General features: G+C 41.6%; 1 protein-coding gene across 4 annotated transcripts in view; it reads left to right on the forward strand.

Moving 5' to 3' along the window:
- radil (Ras association and DIL domains) overlaps window positions 1–15,074 on the forward strand; it is a 56,721-nt gene that overhangs the window by 12,874 nt on the left and 28,773 nt on the right. For 3 of the 4 annotated variants that reach the window (XM_057844049.1, XM_057844052.1, XM_057844054.1), the window contains exons 3-12: window positions 36–154; window positions 1,665–2,157; window positions 4,292–4,387; window positions 7,181–7,296; window positions 7,365–7,535; window positions 8,846–9,163; window positions 10,774–11,095; window positions 11,303–11,433; window positions 12,075–12,112; window positions 12,325–12,476. In XM_057844049.1, coding sequence (XP_057700032.1) covers window positions 71–154; window positions 1,665–2,157; window positions 4,292–4,387; window positions 7,181–7,296; window positions 7,365–7,535; window positions 8,846–9,163; window positions 10,774–11,095; window positions 11,303–11,433; window positions 12,075–12,112; window positions 12,325–12,476 — 1,921 coding nt within the window. In that variant the 5' untranslated portion in view covers window positions 36–70. The remainder of the gene's footprint in view (window positions 1–35; window positions 155–1,664; window positions 2,158–4,291; window positions 4,388–7,180; window positions 7,297–7,364; window positions 7,536–8,845; window positions 9,164–10,773; window positions 11,096–11,302; window positions 11,434–12,074; window positions 12,113–12,324; window positions 12,477–15,074) is intronic. The other variant, XM_057844053.1, reaches the window with a different exon arrangement.

A 15,074-nucleotide genomic window follows, 5' to 3' on the forward strand; every position in this document is an offset into this window, starting at 1 on the left:
CTGAATGAGTGTCACTAATGTGTATGTGTCAACAGCCGGTGTGGCGTCCGAGAGACCCGACAGCGCAAAAATGTTTTACGGTTCTTCGTCGGGGGCAAGCATGTCCCTGCCCTCCAAAAGTCGACTAAAGCGACAGAGTAGGACCTTTACACAGGTAAGCACACGTGCCCAGGCTATCTATCTAGTGATGCTAGAGGGGGGCGCATGTGAGCCTGAGGAACAAGATTTTTTTTTTTTTCCTTTACTATTCTAGAATAAAGTGTAATTCTACATCGACTATAGTTAATGAATATGGCACTCATAATGTCAGTTTTTGCAGGAATTATTTGTTGATCAGTGTTGGACATATGCCGATTACGGGTTTCAAGGTATGCCGTGGTTTGAAAATGTCACGGTTTCAAAACCGCAAAAATTTTCGGTCATACCGTGCCTAAGGTATTAGCTATTTTTTTATGTCCCAAGACATGTGCCGATTACAAGTTTCAAGGTATACCGTGGTTTGAAAATGTCACGGTTTCAAAATCGCAAAAATTTGTCCCAAAAATTCAGGGAGAAATCCTTCACTTGCAGCTGCAAGGCTCAACCCTCCCCCACCGGTTTTTGCTCAGTGTTAGTGAGTCAGCTGTGCGACTCAATGGCTAGAGGAGGTGAAACTCCTTAACTTTTTCCCCCATTTAAGAAAATAAAATCGCTGGTATGGGAAATCTTCGGCTACAGAAAAGTAACAGACGACCACGGCTTAGAGGAGGAGGGGCAACCCGCATGTAAAACACGTTTGCGGAGGGTGGCTGCCGAGGAGGCAGTACCTCCCAATATGATTTCGCATTTATACAAAATTAAAAGGTTAGTAAACACTGTCATGAACATTTCCAACCAGCTTAGAGAGTTAACTCCGGCGTGTTTAGTGTGTCTAGCAGTGATAAAACGCGGTGTTGGCAACTGTCTGTGTTGAGAAAGAGAGTGTGTGTATCATGTAAACATGATACGATTCATACACACGTGCTTTTGATGGAAAATAATTCAATTATTTTTGTTGAGCTGTGGCTGTGGGTTTTGGTTCACCTAAAGGACTGCATTTATTTCAATTGTATTTAGAATATACAGTCTCAGTTATTGTTTGTGACTAAAAAAAATATTTTAACTTAACATTATACTTATTATCCAATTTTCTAATATGTTTAGAAAAATACAAATCCTGTTCAATGGAAAAAAAGTTTTGAGTTTTTTCTTTTGACCCAGATATCTCCAAAGTCGTAAAGTAAAACATTGTAGAGCTGTAATTGCTATACCGTGATACCGTCAAACCGTGATATTTTGGCTTAAGGTTATCATTCAGAGGTTTTAGGCACGGAGCACTTGCATAAGCAAAACAGAGCGGGAGATAGAAACTGCAGTAAAAAAAAAAAAAAAACGTCAAGAGAAAAAAAAAAAGATAAAAAGATAAAGATAAAAAAAAAAAAAGATGAAAAGAAAGGAAGAGAAAGATGGGCAAAATGGTTCTTATTGGAGATTATTCTTGAACCCTGCCTCTCGCCCATTGTTAGCTGGAATAGGCTCCAGCACCCCTGTGGCCATCGTGAGGATAAGCGGTATAGAAATGAATAAATTTGAAATGCCTGCTCAGGTCCTGACCTGAACTAACTTTTTAAATTTATGTTCATCAGGTCCTGTACCGCACCTTAAGCTACCGCGACCGCGTCCCGGCTGAAGTGGGAACAAACACCCGTGGTGATCGGCGGTCAACAACTGAGCCCCCGGAGCGACCGGAGGACGACCCCGCAGAGCTTTCCACTCAAAGCTCGGCACCGGGCGTCCTGAAGATCTTTGGTGACGAGATCTGCGCTGGTGCCAACTATAAGAGCGTCCTGGCTACTCCCCGCTCCAGCGCTCAGGAGCTAGTTAAGGAGGCATTGGAGCGCTACTCTCTCAACAAGGACGGTGCCCACTCCTACGTCCTGTGTGACGTGATTGGGCGCCTAGAAGGAGTCGGCAGCGTTTGGCGGACCGAGTGCCTCCGTGCGTTAGGCGACAACGAAAAGCCACTACTGCTGCAGGAGCTGTGGAAGCCCCGAGAAGGACACGCACGACGCTTTGAGCTACGCAGGAGAGCTGAGGTAGACGAACTCAACGCCAAGGAGAAGGACACCATTACAGCTGGTCAGTATGCACACACAAACATGTATATTGAATGTTTGAATCACTACTGTTTTTTTTTTTTTTTTTTTTCAAATTCAGCACTCAAAGCCAGTTTAATTTAGTTACATGAAACTTGATAGACATGGGTAGACACAAAAATCTTTCAATTGCCCAATAACACACATACCATCTCGACAATTTCCAAGAGCCCTACATTTTAATTTGATGATGCCGTACATGGAGTGTTTCCGTTAAAAATTCAGTCCCTAAAGCCTGTTGAACTTTGGACATTTTGGAGGAATTGTATGTCTATCACAAAGACACCTTGCATTAAAGATGCTGGAAGTCCATCATTTTGTCTAGAAGCAGCAATTGAAGTTTAAGTATGGTCATTAGCTGTGGTCCTATGTCATGTTTCAAACCTCTGTGAATTTGGCCTCTCATCAGAACACAAATTTAAATAAAATGATGTCAATCGTTTGTGCTATGTTTGTGCTGCTATCGTTTTTAAGATATTTACGATTCTTTTATAGGTCAGTCTGAGGTCAACCAGAGGTGCCAATCGTTTGTGCTACGTCTGTGCTGATTTGTGCTGTAAAACGTTTAGTTTATACTGCTATTCTCTTATCAGGTATTTCCTGCTCTGCATTTTGCCTTTGCTGCTCGTCTTGTGAACGACTGACAGTTCCGTCCTGCTCTTCACTTTCCCGTTTTGGTTCAAATTGGAAGGGCAGAACAGACGGCATGTTGGGGTAGCTAACGAGTGACACGCTGGAAGTCTGGCAGCGGGCCATGTGACGTCACCACACTGCGACGTCAACAAAAATGACGACCTATCAGTTAAAATAATTTCACAAATTTTATTAAAACGAAAACATGAAGAGGGGTTTTAATATCAAATGATTATAACTCATACTAACATTTATCTTTTGAGAATTACGTGTCTTTAAGATCGAGGATCCCTTTAAAAACGATAGCAGCACAAATGAAACTTTTTACCGCACAAACAAGCACAAATGTAACATAAACGATTGGCATCATTTTTATAAAAAATTGCGTCTGATGGGGTGCCAACTTCACAGAGGTATATACCATATATATATACCATAGAGAGCCCCTTGGGTCTTTACACTTACCTCTTGAAGCCAGTTAAACATTTGGTATAGATGTCTAGAAGTGAATCTACAAAAAAACCTTTAGAAAAGACACAGGAATTCTCTCCCATGTTGGCTCAAAGGAAAGAATTTGAGGCAATCCCAGCCATTTCCAAGGTTCTTACTTTGATTCAATTAGAGATTAAAAGACAAAGGGGAAAAAAGCAATACGAACACCACTGGAACATCTGACCTCTCCCACTTTCCCATTTTCACACTAACCTTTATTTACTCAACTAACACAAACTCAACTATATTTCTCTTACTCTGTTGTGCAGTTGTTGTGTGCATGTGCATGTTTGGATTTTGTTTATCAACCTTTTATTATCAATCTTGTGAAATGAGAATAAGATACTAAATAAACAAATATATAAATAACTACTGTACATAAGAAAGATTGCCATTTGCTTGAATTAAGGGGCTCAACACTTTCTGGACACACAGAAAGGTCTCAAGTAGCCATACCAGAAAATACAGTTTTCAAGCGGTTCTGCATTTGATTCGCTCTGCCCCAAAAGCCAATTCAACTCAGCGAGGAAATTGAGTAGGTATGTCTCCCTCTTTGTAGACCTACAAAGTAGTCCAAAACAACACAGGAATTCTACCATTTTTACAATTTTCATGGAGCATAAACTAGCTTCAACAATGCTCCCTTTGGAACTTTTTTGCTTACAGTTCATCCCCCAAAGACATCTTGACCTTCAGCGTAGGTAAATGGAAATGAATTGGCAAGTCTATCTTGAGTAGACCCATAAAATATTCTCAAGAAGCCATGCTTGAAAAGACACTGGAAATCTGCCCTTTTGGCTTTGGGAAGCTATATTGGACACAATTTTTGCCTCTTTCAGGAGACATGTAAACTGTACTAGTATGCTGTCCGGTTACACTACTACTAATAATACACACATACAAGTGCATGCATGCATGTGTACTGTTGTGATGTATTGGGTCGAGGGGGTGTGTGTTTTCTCAGCCTCTGAACCCCTCCCACCCCACTGTAGGGCCCAAAGCCCCCCAGTTCCTGGTGGCTCTAATGGGTCGCATGCACAGGAGCTCCCCTCTGCGGTCGTCTCGGGTGGCTCATTCGGGCTCTAAAGGTGGGGACTGGCCTCAGGTAGGGTGGTTGTCAGTCATCGACATGGAGACCAACCTGCCTGACCCCCTTTCCCTTTCACATCACTTGTATGTGTGTTCTTCCTGTCACCTTCCCATCGATTACCTCATTGGTCCTTTCACTTCCTGGTTTGTGGTCCAATGCATGTGTGGTACATACAATACAATACTGTCAATGGAAAAGAAAGAGAAGATCAATAACATGAGCTGTAGGTGTCAGTCGGATGTTTTTAACTGTTGCCAAGTGTCAAAACAAGTGAAAGTTGTGGGGTTTTTTTTCAGTTTTGTGTAACCAAATTTAACACAACCAGAAACAAACATTACCTGTCTGTTGACTCAGAAGGTGGGGGAAAAAAAAAAACAACTATAACTACTGTATCAAGGCTACGTATGTGCTTCGTTTCATCTTTTCATGTGCCACTGTTTCACATGTTGTCATGTTTTGTACTTTTAAAGTTACTGTAAAAAAGGTAACTGTGGGCTTTGATCTTTGCAAAAACATTGACATTTTATGACAAGAAAACTAACTGGAATCTTCAGACTTAGAATTAAGGCTGTAAGTTTGGTCTCAACATTGCTAGGGACGATATAACAGCATAACCTGCATGTACACTTTTTGCTCAGGATAGGACAAGATAATGACATTTCTCACGAATATGAACGTAATTATTTAATATGCTAAATCATAGGTGCTCTTTACATCAATCCTGATCGACCAGTTGATCGCAATGCTAGCGTGGGTAACTTGTGGCATCCCCCCATTTTTTTTAATTTAATGTACGGAGGTGCGGAGGAGGCGGCATGTTGTCGACATGTATTTCTGTCGGGGCTGTGTGTGTGTGAGCGTGCGTGTGTCGGGGGTTGGTCAAGCCATCAGCCAATCAAATGTGCGTTTGAGGGAGGGAAAATGGAGAAATGATCTTGACCTAATGACCTATATAACTGAACTCATTATGAAATGCATATAAGGTTGCTTAAAAGTTGGTGGGGACAATTTGAGCATCCTGAAAAGTTGGTAATGTTATGTCACTACCGTCCTACTACGTCCCTACTGTCCGTTGCTTAGAATGATAAAAACAATGCTAACAACAGAGGAGTGTGCTGCCCTTCATTTTGTTGTATCATAGGTTGCTTTTGCTGTTGATTCCCACGTCATTGTTTCAAGAGTAATTTCTTGTTGTTTAATGTTTCTTGGTTTCACACTTAGTTTCCTGTTTTGCTTACTTCACATTTACCGCAATTTTCGGACTATAAGGCGCAGCTGACTATAAGCTGCCACCCACCAAATCTGACACAAAAAAGGCATTTGTTCATAGATAAGCCGCATTGGACTACAAGCAGGATGCTGTCCTGATTGTGTTATGGGATATTTACACCAAAAGATATTAACGGGTTACGCTTCATTTGACAGTGGCATCATAAGACTCTCATAAGACCAGATGAACCACCATGAAGCGTTGAATCAATTGGCTGCAAAGCTTCATTGCTTCAAGCTTCGTTTGGCTATTACTGCTCCCTTGGGGGAGACAGTCAACCTCTGCTGTCAACACTGTTGTCATCCAACATGCTTCCTAGCATGCTTTGCAGCACTGCAGATGTAAATAACATTTGGAATTCATGTTCTGTGCTAATTATTTCTTCAGTTACTGATCCAGTTGTTTCATTAATTGCTAGTTATGGTACTTAGTATAACTTTATTTGACAGTGGTACCATAAGACTGTCATAAGACCATCATAATTAGGACATGACACTGCCATAAGCATTATTGAATGCTGGAATTGTTGCATAAGCATTATTGAATGCTTATGACGGATGTCTTTTTGTGTCATCTGGCAAATGATCTCACTGTTGAATGGATGCAAAAAGATCTGAGCTGGACATAAATTGAGTTAGTGACACAATTTGCCGGATGTCACTTAATGACATCTGTCATAAACATTCATTAATGCCCATGATAGTGCTATGTCATAATTATGACGTTCTTATGGCAGTCTTATGACGACAATGTCAAATAAAGTGTTACCTATTAACCCAAATAAACTCAAATAAGCCACACTGATCTATAGGCCACAGAATTCAAAATGAGGAGAAAAAAATAGCGGTTTATAGTCCGAAAATTACAGTCGTTGTTTCTTTACTTTATCGGTGGCATGTTGGTTGATAGATTTGTATGTTTTCCTCAGAGTTCCAAGATCTGAAGGGACTTTGCATGTTCTCCTTGTGGCTGCTGAGTTTTTTCCGGGTACTCCAGTTTCTTCCCACATCCCAAAAACAGCCATTGAAAGTCATTTGATCACCCTAAATTGTCCCTGAATGTCAATGTTAGAGTGAAAGGACGTTCATCTACGTGTGCCCTGCGATTGGGTGGAAACCAGCTCAGGGTGTACCCCTGCCCATAGTCTTCAGGAATAGGCTCTAGCACCCCCGCAACCCTCGTGAGGATAAGCAATACAGATAATGAATGAATGTTTCACATTGTTTTTCCTGATGGACATAGATTTGCAACGAGGTACAAGTTTCCCCATTTCATGGTTTTATTTTTCTGTCGTTACTTGTTACATGACAACACCAACAACAAAAAAAACAATCAAAGAAGAAAGCATTCCAGCTGTTTGTTCACGTCAACATCAGTTGCATTCTCTCTCACTGCGACATGTTTTTCATGTAAGGTGAAACCTTTCAAGTGCTTTGGTGTAAACCTAAAGTCTTCATTTTTTTATTATCAATGTTCTCTCTTCTGTCTTTGTAATTGCTTCTTGTCTTGTTCTTTCTATAGACATCAACGCACAGGCCCGCAAACTGCAGAGAAACCGGGCCAAGGGGGCTCTGACCTTGCCTCGCTCGAGCAACTCATCCCTATGTCGCAGCCTCAGCGAGACAAGCCTCAACCAGGTAAGACCTTGACAGGCTACTTGTCAGCTGTCAACCATTATGACATCTGTGCATGTGTGTGTTTTTAGTTGGCGGTGGGAGACGAACCCAAGCGCTATTACTCCACACTTCCGGGGCCATACAGAGGCCGAGAGGTGGCGTCAGTCGGACGGCGCAAGGAGGATGCAGGCCAGGGTGGCGTGCGCCACTCCCTCTACCAGTCGCCACACCTACTGTTGCTTCAGGGCTACAACAAACAGGTGAGGTGGGATAAACGGAAGTATGAAAAATATGTTGAAAACAATTCAATCGAAGACAATTTCAAAAACTTTCCTTTTAGTAAAATCAATGACAAGAGTCGTATTGCAGGTGTTACAAAGTGTTATTGTAAACATCAATGCAAACATCCATCACAATTTACAGTCGTCAGTTAACCAAATATGTTGATATGACAATTTCTAGCCTTTACTAATGTTGATGGTAACGTCTAAGACATGGGTCTGAAATGTGTGGGCTGCTGGCTAATCGTGGTCATTGGGACAGTATTTTGCAGCCCCCTACTTGACATCAAAGTTAAATGTTTGTGTGGCCCGTGTGTTATCGCCCTTGTACCCCATCTTCCTCCCTCCAAAAAAATAAAACCACTGGCAATACATGCTAAAGAGCAGTGTTGTTTTTGGTAGCCATTTTAATTTTCGTCTTTGTCTTTTGAAAGAAAATACTTATTAGTCTTAGTCATATTTTAGTCATTTCAAAATCAGTTTGTCTTCGTCTAGTTTGAGTCAACGAAAACTCAAATTGCGTTTAGTTTTAGTCGACAATTCTCAAAATGTTTTCGTCTTTAAACTTTTAGTCCATGAATAAATAAATAAATAAAAGGTTTCAAACAATTTTGAATGAACAGACGAACACATAACTGTAGAGTCAATCACCATTTTCATGATTATAATACAGACTCAGCAGGAAAACATATTATTTGCAAATAATTGAACTCACCTGGACACCACAAACTGCATGTAAAATGTTTTCCAAGCGTTTAAGAAGACACTGAGTCACCGCACTAAATGCTAATGCGAACCCTATGCTAACGCTACAAGTGAGTTTAGTGTGTGATGATCACTCAGCACAGACCTTTAAAGGCTTAAGCAACATGGCATATCCAGCCAAGATAAGAAAGCAAAACTTACCAAGCAGCACCTGACACATATGTTACACAAAAGGAGCCTGGAATGGGCACAAGTAAGCCTCAGAACCCGATGATTTATTTGTTTGTCTCATGATTAATTTGAGTCATTAAATGTGGGCTTATTGTTACCTACTGTTATCCAGTAGAAGACAGTTCTTTATGTCTGCAGACTTATTGTTGCCTGCAATTGGTCATAAGTGTTTTTTTATATTTCTCATGAAATATAGGGCATGGTATCCATTTTAGTCCTACATACATGTATTTTTTTAACATAACTGAAAATTAACTTTTGATAGGACAATCTTGATATTTATCAAAGACAATTTACAGTCTAAACTTTATTCAAATTTCAGTTTATTCAAATCAAACTGTCTTGTGTTCCAGGATTGCCTGGTGTACCTGTTGAACCGCGACCAGCATACCGTGGGTCAGGAGACGCCGTCGGCTCGCCCCAACATCTGCCTGTTCTCCCCCGACATCCTGCCGCTTCACTGCCGCCTGCGTCGCGTGCCCACTCCGTTTCGCCATTCCAAGGCGGAGGAGGCGGAGCCAGATCCCCAGCAGCAGCGCTCGTCCTGTGTGGCAGTGGAGCCGGTCCTCAACGCTACCGTGCTGGTCAACTTCTCCCGCTGCGAGCGTTCCACCACACTGCGTCACGGAGACCTGCTTTCCTTTGGCGCGCACTACATTTTCTTGTACAAGGCAAGATTATGAAAGCAGTTAGTTTGGGGCTGATAATGGTAGTTTACATTGTTTTTGTTATGTTTATTTTAAAAATTGAAGACATTTTGGAGTACAGCTTCTGTGCATACACTGCTGGCCAAAAGTATTAGGACCCCTGCAATTCTGTCAGATAATGCTCAATTTCTCCCCGAAAATGATTGCAATTACAAGTGCTTTGGTAGTAATATCTTCATTTATTTTGCTTGCACAAAACTCCAAAAATGGGACAGACAAAAGTATTGGCACCCTCAGCCTAATACTTGGTAGCACAACCTTTAGACAAAATAACTGCGAACAACCGCTTCAGGTATCCATCAATGAGTTTCTTACAATGCTCTGCTGGAATTTTAGACCATTCTTCTTTGGCCAACTGCTCCAGTTCTCTGAGATTTGAAGGGTGTCTTCTCCAAACTGCCATTTTAAGATCTCTCCACAGATGTTCTATGGGATTCAGGTCTGGACTCGTTGCTGTTGCCTGGCACAGCCAGACTGTTCTCCCTGTATTTTTCAAACACTCTGAGAAATAGTCTGGGACCCAGCCCATTAACGGCCTCTCGAGCAGGCTACAAAATCAATCGTCCAATCAGATTCGTTTATTTGCGTGACGTGTTCTTAACGAGTAACGTCACTCTTGCGCGCCGAAAGTCGTCTCTACAACAACACAGATGGCGAACGGGAGAGCCGAGTTCCAATCCGCGGTAAAACCAGAAAAAAGCCATTGACAACAGTCAACGTGACTCGCGCTAGCCATGTTGAATAAACTTCTCCATTCTCCGCTCACGCTAATTACTTGTCGCTTTAACAAGGTGACGTCTGCCCGTCCCTGATTGGTCCACTCCACTGTCTGTTTGCTGTGGCTTGCTCTGCCCTTGGAATTTGATCCGCCGGACGGTCGCCAGACTCAATCGCTGGAACAGCGGTGAGTCTGGTATACCAGGCAATCGTTGCTGGCCACTTTGTTTTGTGTCATTGTCCTGCTGGAAGACCCATGACCTCTGAAGGAGACCCAGCTTTCTCACACTGGGCCCTACATTATGCTGCAAAATTTGTTGGTAGTCTTCAGACTTCATAGTGCCATGCACACGATCAAGCAGTCCAGTGCCACAGGGAGCAAAGCAACCCCAAAACATCAGGGAACTTCCAGCATGTTTGACTGTGGGACTTTGGAGTTTTGTGTAAAATGATAATGATTTTTTTTTTTCATTCGCTTTTGTGGTTTTTCATTGCAAGCTAATTAAATGAAGATATTACTACCAAAGCATTTGTAATTGCAATCATTATCTGGGAGAAATTGAGCATTATCTGACAGAATTGCAGGGGTGCCAATACTTTTGGCCAGCAATGTATGTACAGATCAGAGACTAGTAGAGCATTTGTTCATTGTCTTAACCCCCAATTCAGGTTCTTTCACATTTATCAATAAATTCAAAACATTCCAATTCCAAAAGCTAATCTAGGAACTCTTTTCCCACATTCCCCAAATTATTATTTTCCCACATTATACATGAAAATAATTTAATCTGAAACCAGTGAAACCATTTTCCCATTTTAACAAATTCCTCCATAACTATCTTAACTTCTGATTCAAGGACCCCACAGGCGCCAAGCCTCTCCCTGCCCAGACCCTAGCACGCCTCCGCAGCCTGGGCCAACTCTACGACAGCGGGACCGATGAGAGCGGCACGTGCAAAGTTTGTGGGTCGGTGCTCAAAGACAGAGCGGCCACCGTAACCGGCGTGACGGCGACGCGGCGCAGCTTCAGGCCGCAACCTGTCAAACCTCGCTGTAGTGGGACTCTGACCGGGACAGACGGAGGAAGAGGGGGACAAAAGAGGAAGCTGCAGTTGGAGTTTGAGCCAGCTCAGGAAGACCAGCTGCTCAACCGAATCATGTCACTCATTGAACCTGGAGGTACAAAAACTATTCATGTGTATTCGATAAACATAAGAGAACATATCAAGTTTGTAAAACACCCTAATTATTAAAGACTATTTTAGTTTGACTAAACTCAAAGACAATTTAGTCTTAACTGAAGATATTTTTTTGTAAGCATTTAAGACAATTTCATCACTTGTGAACCTAACTGTCAATTTACAATCTTTGTGACCATGTTTTCAGGTGATGACCACAAGTTGACCCCGGCGTACCTTTTGTGTTTGTGCATACAACACTCGGCCTCCACGTTCCCGCCGGGAAGCTTTGGAAAGCTTCTGCTAAAGATCGTCCGTCGAATCCAGACAGTGGCCTGGGTCAGTTGCTAGCCGCATTTTATCTTCTTCTCTCTTTTCTTTCATGGCTACTGAAGCTTACCAGTGTCAGATGTGTCAGATGAAACAGTGGCAAGTATCAGGTTTATTTTTGGGGGAGGAGGCTCAATTACTTATGTGACCCACAACCTTCTTGTCATGTGGTCCTTTCCTTACAAATTGTGTGCAATCAACTTTTAACTTTTAATAGACAATAAAAATGTTTGCATTGCAAATTTTCTTTTACGACTAAAAGAAACACAATAAAATATGAAATCCCAATGCTATCGCACAATGCAATCACAGTACACCGCCCCCTGCCCCGCCTCCAAAATAAATAAAAAAATAAAAAACAATTCTTTTTTCAAAATGTAGAATTTCAGTCACCGGGCTGTAAAATATTAACTAGGTTTCCACTTTCCACACAGGAATTGTAGTCTATAAAGTAGTCGGTGTGACTTTAAACGAAGAAAGAATCGAAATAAATAATCTTTAAGTCTAAAAAAGATCACATTTCAAGTTTGGAACACTCAAGCAAAAAGATGGCGGTGTTTTGTTCTGGTCAAGTGTGTGTCTTATCCACACGTGCTGAAACTTTAATGAGCTCTTGTATGCGTGTGTGTCCCTGTGTATGCATGTTGCAGGAGAAGACAAAGGAGTTAGCACAGAAGCAAGCTCAGCAGTAAGTATCATATTCCGTCTTGTTTAAAAAAGTGTGTGCGCGAACTTATTTAGCATGCTTGTGTTGAAATGTGCGTGTGCCATTGTATTAGTGCATGTGTGTGTGCTTGTTCACATGGTCATGTGCTCAGCAAGACCAGCCTAAACTATGTAGTAATTAGCAGGCAGCTTGTCAGCTGTCAATCATCCTGACATCTTTTATCCATGTGGCAGCCAAGACCCGGCATCGCTATCGCTGCTCAACATCTCGGACCTGATTCCAGACTTACAGACTATCTTCTTTTGGATGTCCAACTCCATAGAGATTCTCTACTTTATTCAGCAGAGGGCGCCGTCGTACACGCACAACATGGAGACGGTGCAAGGTACGTATAAATCAGTGGCGATTGCTCTAAGACTGCAAGGGAAGCTCAGCCATAGACTTCATAACGATATTGACGGGACACCTCCCCCAGACACTGCGCCACGCCTCAAGTAGGGGGCAGTCCCACACTCCGCTTTAGTTGGTCGAAGTTAGTCGCAGTTATTCTCAAATACATGTAGCGATCCAATGCCGGATTTAGGTTGAAAAACTACGAAAGCTGTTGGCCTACCGTGTACAAACGGAAAGGGTTGTCTCAGGAGTGATTTGTTAGACGATTCAAGCTAATTATTATATTTTTCGTACCATGCATGCATTTTGAAACTTTGTAAAAAAAAAAATCAATGGAAGAAATTAACCGCTACGGCATTGGTGTCGTAATTCGCAATATTTATGTAGAATAAATGCTAACTGCCCAGTTTTTTGTTCTTTTAACAAAGAATCGAGACTGTTTTACATCCACATCTATAAAAAATTCAGGGATTTACACATTTATTCACAAAAATTTTTAACGTAAAAAGCTTTTTGTGGTGATAAGGCGGCGCCACAGTGGCTTAAAGACTAGCAGCACATTCGACATATTTACGTAAAATAAATGCTAACTGCCCGGTTCTTTGCTCTTTTAACAAAGATTGGAGACTGTTTTACGGTCATATCTATAAAGAATTCAGGGATTTAAGCTTTTATTCACAAGAATTTTCAACATAAAAAGCTCTTTGTGGTGATAAGGCGGCACCCCAGTGGCTTAAAGCAGGGGTTTTCAACCCAGTCCTCAAGGCACACTGTGGGTCCTGGTTTTTGTTCCAGCCGATCCAGCAGAGACAGTTGAACCAATGAGGCTTCTGCTAAAACAAGCCACACCTGACTGCAATCAACTGATTGCACTTGTAAAACACCAGATTGGGGAAAAAGTGTTGTCATCTTGTTTGGTAAGAATGAAATCCTGCACCCACAGTGTGCCTTAGTGGAATAGGTTGGGAACCCCTGGCTTAAAGACTAGCAGCCCACCCGACATATTTACGTAAAATAAATGCTAACTGCCCGGTTCTTTGCTCTTTTAACAAAGATTGGAGACTGTTTTACGTCCACATCTATAAACAATTCAGGGATTTACACATTTATTCACAAGAATTTTCAACATAAAAAGCTCTTTGTGGTGATAAGGCGGTGCCACAGTAGCTCAAAGACTAGCAGCACATTCGACATATTTACGTAAAATAAATGCTAACTGCCCGTTTTTTTTTTTTGGGCTTTTAACCAAGAATCGAGATTGTTTTACGTCCATATCTATAAAGAATTCAGGGATTTAAGCATTTACTCACAAGAATTTTTAATGTAAAAAGCTCTTTGTCTGTGTTTCCACTGGGCCAGTTTTGACAGAACTAAGCCCCCTATTAATCGGCCCCGTGTCCTGTCAATATATTATGAAGTCTCTGGCTCAGCTTCCCCCAAAATGTCAAAAAATAAGTGATCAAATGTATACTGTGTGTGCACGTCATTGACTAAATATGCGCTAACACGGGCTCAACTTTTGTTCAGAATTAGCTTCTTATCTTTGGTTACGATGTAGCTTGCAGCCCTTTAAACACTGTGGACTGCGCTGCATTTTGAGAGCTGAGAGTACATTGTTCCACTAGAGTGAAACGGGACCAATCGTTGGCTAAAGGTTGGGGATTATCCCGCCCATCGGACGTTGAGCTTCTATGGGGGTCTATGGGCAATGGGTGGAGCTTGGCTGGCACGGATGCTGGCTTCTCTGCATGATGATTGGATGATCTGCCTGAGGCTGAATCCTTTTTTGATTGGCAGCGAAATGTTTGAATCGTATTAACTAGGGATGTCCCGATCCAATCATGTGATCAGAAATCGGGACTATCGCGCCAATTTTCAGAGGATCGGAGTCAGGTGAATTGGTTTGAGTTTTTAATTTAAAAAAATATATATTTTTTTATGCTTCATGCTCATATAACGCCACAGTCTTTCACCCTCCGTTCTGCTAAGCAGTGCAGCCAAACATTCCAGCTTGCGTTTGGTACTTAAAGTTAACGATGATTCATAGGTTTGTAGCTTTGATCTTGACAGAGAAGCTTGGTAGCACTACGATCAAAGGCACAAATGTGTCAATAACTGTAAAACTTGCATAAGTGTGCTTTGGCAACTCATTTTGTAAGTGAGAGTCTGTTCTCAGTTGCTTGAGTGGAATTGAGTAGACTCACTCAATGAAGCATTTAATAAAGACAGCATTTTTCTACGTTATTCTTGTTTAGTATTTTTCTACGTTATTCTTGTTTAAATATAATTTACATTATTAAGGCGGCACTGTGGGACAGTAACATGTTTGGAACTTTTTTGGGTATTTGATTGGGACTTTGTATCGCCAGATTCTCAAAATCTGGTGACTCGGACTTGGGTGCAAAAATATGCAATCAGGAGATCCTTAGTATTAACATCCATGGGAGGCATTTCTCAATTTTCATTCCATTGTTCTGAGTTGAACCAGAGCCTTGTATAATCATCCTAGCAACACTTGCTTTGTTAAAAACGACTAATGAAAATTTAAGCTTTTATTTTGTGGTGTGGTTTTTTTTTTAATCATAGCTGG

The sequence above is a fragment of the Corythoichthys intestinalis genome, chromosome 8 (genome assembly GCF_030265065.1).
Source record: "Corythoichthys intestinalis isolate RoL2023-P3 chromosome 8, ASM3026506v1, whole genome shotgun sequence".
Lineage (NCBI taxonomy): Eukaryota > Metazoa > Chordata > Actinopteri > Syngnathiformes > Syngnathidae > Corythoichthys > Corythoichthys intestinalis.